Source organism: Achroia grisella, unplaced genomic scaffold, assembly GCF_030625045.1.
Source record: "Achroia grisella isolate CSIRO2021 unplaced genomic scaffold, CSIRO_AGI_Agris_v1 utg511, whole genome shotgun sequence".
Taxonomy (NCBI): Eukaryota; Metazoa; Arthropoda; class Insecta; order Lepidoptera; family Pyralidae; genus Achroia; species Achroia grisella.
Genome location: NW_026712905.1, coordinates 4,353,802 through 4,362,291, shown reverse-complemented (window position 1 = coordinate 4,362,291; position 8,490 = coordinate 4,353,802). Strand labels below are relative to the sequence as shown.

The following is an 8,490-nucleotide window of genomic DNA, read 5'->3' as shown; positions in this document are numbered from 1 at the left end:
ACAAATAACTAGTAGATTAATTTGTAGAAGTGGACAGCATTCCGTATTATAATATAATAGAAATACCTCATCAGATAATAAACATAATAAAACTGCCAATATATCAATGGTGTCTATAGATATTCACACAAAACTCTTGATATATAATAATTGGAATAAAAAACAAGCTAAGGCCAAACTGATGGTAAGTAGTAATCTTCGCCTGTATAAATGAACAGAACTACGGACATCATGTGACATTGTGTTAATTGGTGCCATTCTAGAGGACTAAAATGTTATGCCTCTTATCCTTATTTATTTATAATTGCACTGCCTAATCACCCTACGACTGATACACATCTAGCTGCTTGGCGGCCGAAATAAATGAGACTAAGATTCCCACGCATACTATTTTTTTACAAAAATGCTAGTAGTTCTTAGTATAATCACTACCTAAAATCTGGACCTTACTACTGAGACATCTTACAAAGTAAGTTGCATCGCAGATAAAATAGAGAAACAGACACACCAGCGCAGAAGACTTTTTACAACCAACATCCAGTGACCTCTAACTTCAGTTCTGAGAACTATTTATTGTTTCCTGCCTCAATTTTTATCTAACCACGAGAATTAACGTAGGTAAGATTCTAAACCACCACCAGAGCTTACATTCGCTCAAACTACAATTGTATCTCCCTGGAGTTGGTTTCCAGCAACTCTAACAGTCAACAGTACCTATTAGTAATTTGACACTGAGATATTACAAAAATTATTATTGTGATGATTAAAAAAAATATGTTACTTTTATTGTTGTCAACTAAAACTTTCCAGTTAATTGTTATCTTGTGGTAGTGGATATGTGTATGCTTAACAGGGTGATTAACATATTTTAATTGGCCAATTAATTTCTTTATTTTGTACAGTCTTCTATTACTACAGATAAAATCGAATAACTAAATTTAATTTTGCTTTAAAAAACAAATGTATACATGAAGGCAAGGAAGGCACATATTTATAAATAAACTATTACAAATATTATAACAACTAATTACTTGGAAGACTATGTCATAAACTTAAGTAACCATAACAGATAAAATCATCTAATATATTTTTTATCACTGATTTATATTTATTTGTAGCAACTTCTTTTTCCTCATCTGTTGTCAAGATATGTTTGCTCCTAACATGACCTTCTTGCTGCAAACCATTTGAGAGCCATAAAGCAGTGTTAGCCACAATGAAGCACCCAGGGGCAACAATTTTTAAGTCCTCCTCAAACATTTCCCTTGAATATAAAGTGTGTGAATCTAAGTTAGCCTCATTTAAAACTCCAATAAATGTTTGGTAATAAGTATCTAATAATTCTTGGTAATATTTACGTCTTAATTCATTATGTGTACTTGTAGTAATCAAGAAAAGTATGTCAAATGCTGGACTGGCCATCCGGACTGTTTGATAGTCTATAAGACAAGCTCCTATAGGCTTATTGTCCTGCAACAATATATTATTATGTTTATGAAATACAATTTTTATCTTTTGTCTAATAATTTAATAATTTTGTACTGGAGTAAATGTACATCTATTTACATATTGTCGTGGTACAAATGAGTAGCAAGTGTGAATTTTAAAACAAAATATGTTATCTTAAAATTATATGTCATAGACAGTACAGGCTACTATCTGAGGCAGTACAAAGGAATTCCATAATGCATTTTTTTTTATATAAATAATGAATACTTTATGAAGTTTTAATAAAGTTTTTAGCTATAGCTTGAAAAGTAATTCATAAATGATGTATAAACAAGGCAGTTTACAAATTACTGGACTACTAAACATATATATGTGATACAAGAATTATAAAATTCTTGTTTGAAACAAAACTCTGAAATGCTTCACTGATTCATGAAATTTTGTGTGCATGTTCTGTAGGTCTGAAAATACTTCCAATCATAGTTTTTATTTTTATTTAATGTACAAATATTTTAAAACATTTTAATTTTTTCTGATTCACTTTAAAAAAATACCAACCCTAAATTTTTACCCGTCTGCCATCAAGCCCTAAATTTTATTTGACTACTAAAATATTTACTAGAAATAATTTACATTACAAAGCAATGTCTGCTGGTGTATGTATATATTTATATACATTTAGATATTTTATTCAAAACTTACCACATATTTAAAGAGAATATTTTCTTTCCAAATGTCGCCATGGCATATACACATTTGTTTTACACTGCAAGCTACAGATTCAACTAAATATGCACAATTATTCCTCATATTCTCCAATATCAAGTCATACGAAGAATGTTCAAATATGCCAGTTACTTTATGTAATCTGTCTAACAGAATATCCATAAACCTTTTATTGGTCTTATTGCTTAATGGTAAACATATACTTTTTGTCTCTTCATACAATTTTGGATCCCACTCCCTCATAATAAATGATAAAGCATGGAACTTTGCCAAAGATATCAAGGCCACTTTCACATGATCTATGTCTAAAAACATATTTTGAGTATATGGTTGATAACCATCTTTGCACATATTTTGCATTGAAATTACTTCATTACAATATTCTTTGGATATGTAGTAACATTTTGGCATAATATATTGCATTACTAATGGCATGTCATTTTGGAATTCCTGATATTTTCTGAGTATCGTTGAGTAAACATAAATTTCTTTAGCAAAAAACTGAGTAAGAGCTCCACTAACTCGGAATCTTTCATCAGTAGGAGCTACTTTTAGAACTATATCCAGACTTACTTCATTTTCCTTGCGTTTACCAGTTATAACAACTGGGACAATAACACCGAAGTAATTTTGGGCTATTGCCTCAAACTTCATTAGTGAGTACCTGCCCTCCGTTATGTTAAGATCATTTATAATTAAATTTACAACTTTACTAATATAATTTTCAGATACTGGAAACATTTTGGTGTCATTTTACAATGTTAGTATTTTATTATAGTTTTTATACTTTTTATTCATTTTTTTTTTGTTTTATTTATCATTAATGGAAAGGCAAAGAGTCCTAAGCCCATACAGCCGTTTTTAGTTCATTACAAAATATGATATTTGTTTTTCCTATCTTACGGAAAGTCAAAAGGACTGAGCCCAAACAACCATTGTCTTCGTTAGTTTTCTCATAATAAATATTTTTTTCTGCTGTTAACATTAACAGCTACAATTACTTTTGAGTTTAATATATATATGTGTGTATAGTTTAATATATATTATGATCGTCAAAGGTAATATACCATATTACCTTTGAGGATCATAATATGCTGCTTTAAGATTATTTAAATTTTTAGAACCATCAGCATAAATAACATATTAATCTAATTTCCCTTTAAAATTTCCAAAAAGACATTTGTTAGGTATTAAATATAAATGAAATCAAGTTGTGTGAGTGTCTGTCTGTCTGTGAATAAAGTGTAGTGATGAAATCAAACTCACTAATGAAGTTTGAGGCAATAGCCCAAAATTACTTTGGTGTTATTGTCCCAGTAGTTATAACTGTAAAACGTAAGGAAATCAAGAAAAACAACATTTTTACAGGACTTTAACCAAAATTTGGGAGAATACCAAATACCCATCTGGCAACACCGACTGCTACTGGCGGCATGGACCGAACCTTGACACTTGTCACGAGCACGTCAAGCACAAACGTCTTAGGAACCATCGTGAAATCACATATACAGAGAAAGTTATTATTTTTTACCCTATATTCTACAATTCATTTATACAAAATTTTTATATCGTGAATGAGTGCTTAGAATATTGCTTATTTCTAATACATAAGAACTGAAGATTTGGTGGGATTAACTACTTTTCAAACACCTCTTACTCTACCAACACGTGTCAAGTATTTTTTTTACTTACGCTCAGATATATGTAGTTACAACCAACAAACCAGAAGATAGTGTATATTTGGCTTATAACACTTGCAAATCCCAGAATTCAGTACAGGAATAATGCAGAAACAATTCATCAAGCATGGTCTCATTTAATATGATGTGGATATAAATGTAGTTCTAAAGACCAAAAATGTTGATGAAAACGGGTTCCTAGCAAATGGCAAGGAATTGTGAAATGAAGAATTTTAGTAGCTACAGTTGTACAAATTAGGACAGTGTATAGGTGTATCAAATATATGTTACATAATATGATACCTTATTATATATATTTGTATAATATAACTGGTATTAACAAAAGCAAGCCACAGATTCATAATGTAATTTCTCATATATTTTATTCTAATATTATATTCAATAGAGCTTTAAAATTCTATAAGAGGTTAGAATGCCACATGTTAGTTCATGCTGGCCAAAAACCATATATTTATAAATATTTTAGAAAGTGTCATGTAACGAAATTAAATTTGAATGATAATATACATATTCATATTAGTGAATACAAACCATATGATTGCGGTTTGTGTAAAAAAGTGTTTTAACACGAAGCAGTATTTGAATAAGCACTTCAATATTTATACTGTTAAAAAGCACCTATGGCTGTTATGTTTGTAAAGATTGCTTTAACATAAAAATATAGTAAGTATGGTACCTGGATGTACTGGACATACTGGTAAAAAGCCATAATAGTTGTGATGTGTGTAGAAAACGTTCTACAACAAAATATTATCAGTAGAGTACTTCATTCTGTTGAAAAAAATCCTATAGATCTGTCTATTGACAACAATAGGCTCTCATAGGCTAGTTGTAATGTATAGAAACGAATTTTATAAATTTTAATTAAACATCATATAAAGACATCCAATGAACCTAATATGTTTTTTTGAAAAAAGCAACCAGTTGAATTTCTCTCCCATTCTTAGCTGAACTTGTCACTTTTCAAATTATTTTATTAGACAGCAGTCTAATTATTGCATTAGACTGCTGATAAAACTGTTGAAAAGACTGCTGTGACAAGTTTTCTTTTCATTCAATTTTAGTTTAAATGTTCTAAAAAGTTTAAACTATCACCGCATTTTCCATATCAACTCATATAATTAGTATATTCTGTTCCACTGTAATATTACCACAGTAACATGTGCTCTTTAATTAAATTGCAAAAGTTCTAAGATATTTTTATATACAGCTAGCAAACTAAAATTTCAACAGTAAGGAGTGTCATGCTAGATAATGGTATGTTTTAAAACATTTTTTACAAACATCACAACTATTATGTCCTTTTAGCAGTATGTATGGGATGCAATTGCTATATAAACCATATTTTTATTTTGACACATTTTTACACACATTACAACAATAGAGCTTTTCAACTGTATGAAGTATGAAAGAGCTGTTTCAAATGCTGCTATGTTTTAAAACATTTTTTACACACATCACAACTCCAAGGCTTTTCATTATTATTACATGCATGTTTTCACAAATATGTATATAGTGTATAACAAATAATGTACTTACATTCACAATTAAGATTTTAAAATTAAAAACTGTGTATTATGTTTTTCAGTATTATTTATTAAATACAGCTTAAAGCTTCTTATTAGTAAATGTGAAAGTTCTTGTATGTGTGTCTCCAACAGAGGTAAGAACGATTCCCAAACATGAAACTTGGACCGTTGTTCCTTGGATCTTGTTGAAAAAAAAATATTTTTTTTTCATTAACTACCTTAGGCCGCGATCATATCAGCCGCACCTCGTAACCTTACCCAACTATTTATTAGTAATAAACAATCTCTAGTAGAACTGTTTTAAATGGTATGATGTGGAGCACTACTGAGTACAAAGTGCTGGGTAGTGCTATAGATATATGCAGAACGACTCTGACTCCAGTTTCGATGACGAAACGGAAAATGAAACAGAATCTAATATGTCAGAATAACTTTTAATTATATTTCTTTATTAGAAAATTAATATTATAATTAATTAAATTGATTTTAATTTTTAATTTTGATTTTATTCGCACTCATAGTAAACGCACCCTCAATGGTGTTAGCACCATTGAGTACGTATCTATGTAGGCATAGGTCTACATATTTGGTCATCCAGTTCGCTTCAATGTTATTTATTTCAATATGTTATACTTTAAATTAAATGAATTATATAATATTTTTAATTAATTCTCTATACAATTTAATAAGTACGAATGGCGTGTATAGTAAAAAATGTTTGAATATTATTATTTTAACAAATTTAGGCAATTATTTAAACAATAGCCTACTTTAAAACTTTCAAATGATATCGTAAGATCCGTCCGACAATATCAGTCTCATGTGAAATCGTGCTCTTTCTTATCCGTACACCGCCTTGCCGCAAGTACCTAGGGCGAAGTGCAGCGGTTATGGTCAAGCTATAGCACAAGGGCACAGATACTGTGTCTGGAGAGGATGTATAGGTATATAATTCTAACCCAAAAGATAAATCTGATAGATTGTGTCAAACTGTGTCTACAGGCGGTTTTGTGGTCCTCATAAATGTGTTTAGGCTCTTAGCTTGCTCTCAGTGACAACCAATTTGACATGCAATTTACATAAAGTGAGTAGCCATCGCCATACATTTGTTTAGCAAACTCCATCCCCTTCTACAATGGTGCGTTTTTAAATTCACGGAATGTATGGGGCCTAGACGTGGGCCCGAGTTTATTTTTTCTTTATTTATTATAGGCCCCGAGTTATTATTACCTGTTTCAAAAAATGAAAAAGGAGTTGTGAGTTAAACAATTTACCACCGATGATGAAGTCAAGGAGACAGTTTCAGCGTATTTTCAAGATAAAGAGAAACATTTTTTATAAGGGTATAAATAAATTAATTGAAAGATCTTAAAAATGTATCCGTCTTGCAGGTGAATATATTAACACGTTAAAGACCGCATGCCCATCGGTGGGTCACTCCGCAACGAAAGTAAATTTACATGTTGGGACCTTTGGGCACTTTAATTGAATAAATCTAAGGATTAAATAATGTCTTCCCCAAAATATTGTACACTAAAATCATATTTAAAACAAAATATACAAAATTAATAATAAAAAAAATGCCGGTCCCTATGTGAGAAATAAGATCACGAGATGAGATTCTTCAACGTGTTAAGAAGGAAACATAATTTGTTTTTTTATGTCCACCCCTTGTCCCCCATTCCGCTACAATATTCGAAAATACCTACTATAAATTAAAAAAAAAAGATTAAAAATATTATTATAAATATATAATTAGGCATAACTTCTTAATCCACAAAAGCAATTCATTTAGGTATATAAGTACTGTTTCTTTGACAAAGTCTACTCTAAATACGTTAAACATAACGCGGTGTTAATTAACCAGCTATTTCTATCAAAATATGCTAAGCCGAAAGATTAATTAATACGTTCCTATAGGAAGGGTCACAGATTTAAATAATATGCAAAGCGAAAATGAACAATCCTCATTTCAGTGATTTTCCGCCCCTGAGTCATCGTATAGGAAAATTTCATTGGGAATTTCCCAAATGGAAAATAAAATGTACAAAATATAATGGGAAGAGCGACACAGGCGAAGATTGTAAATCGCATTATTATATCATAACGTTTTTTTGTGAAACAATAAAAGTATCGATGTTCCTCGTTGAATATTCAGCTATTTATACTCATGGCCGTCATGCGTCAGTCCAATGAATTGATATGCCTAATAATTTCCTTGATATTGAAAAAAACACTTGATTACTATATATAGGTACTACTACTAAACGTAGATATTATTGGTATTATATAAATTAAATGTGGGTAGGTAGGTAATTATGTATTATACATAACTCAGATTGCTAAAGTCTACACACATATTTGTTACCCTATCCACCTATTTTGCTTTTGTTCCATTGAGAAATATACTTCAATGTACCACTTTAATCTGTATAGGTGTTATCGGTAAGTATAAAAATTGTTATATAAATCTGTCGAATGTAAGAAAAATAATTAGAATAGTTTGAGATTAAATTTATAGCCTAGCTTTAGGTATGTTATTATAATGTATAAGCTATATTATCGTAAATTTTCATTAAGTACTGTTGTAATATTTATGAGGGTAAATGATTTATCATGTATTTGTGGGTGCATGGATAATAAAGTCAGTCTTGGTCGAACTTGCATTTTATTCACAACATGGTGACAGCGGTCCTATATATTTATTAATTATTAGAGCCAAATATCAAATATAAAGTGATATTAGTGCGTAATATTGTTATAAAGATAGTGTCAAACAACAATAAATATGGAACATGCTCGACCGCCATCGGAATTATGCCTGGAAGGAGGACCGGCGTGTCGCGCGGATGCGTGGCGGAAATGGCACAAGCAATTTATTGTATTTTTGAAGGCATCTGGAGTAATAAGGAATCATCTGATGTACAAGCTAGTTTATTAATAAACTTAATCGGTCAAGGCTACGATGTTTATACCACTTTCAAATTTGAGAAAGAGGAGTGTCATGAAAATCTCGACATACTGGTGAACAAATTTGATGAACATTTCGAGACGAAGCAAAATACTACAATGGCTCGCTTTAAATT

General features: G+C 30.5%; 1 protein-coding gene across 1 annotated transcript; it reads right to left on the bottom strand.

The window, feature by feature from the left end:
- Positions 1-467: 467 nt before the first annotated feature.
- Positions 468-2,965, bottom strand: LOC131846498 (uncharacterized). The gene is made up of 2 exons (XM_059195819.1): positions 2,152-2,965; positions 468-1,470 (listed from the first exon to the last, which is right to left on the bottom strand). The coding sequence occupies exons 1-2, from the start codon at positions 2,914-2,916 to the stop codon at positions 1,045-1,047; spliced, it is 1,191 nt and encodes a 396-aa protein (XP_059051802.1). The 5' UTR covers positions 2,917-2,965; the 3' UTR covers positions 468-1,044.
- Between the last annotated feature and the right edge of the window lie 5,525 nt (positions 2,966-8,490).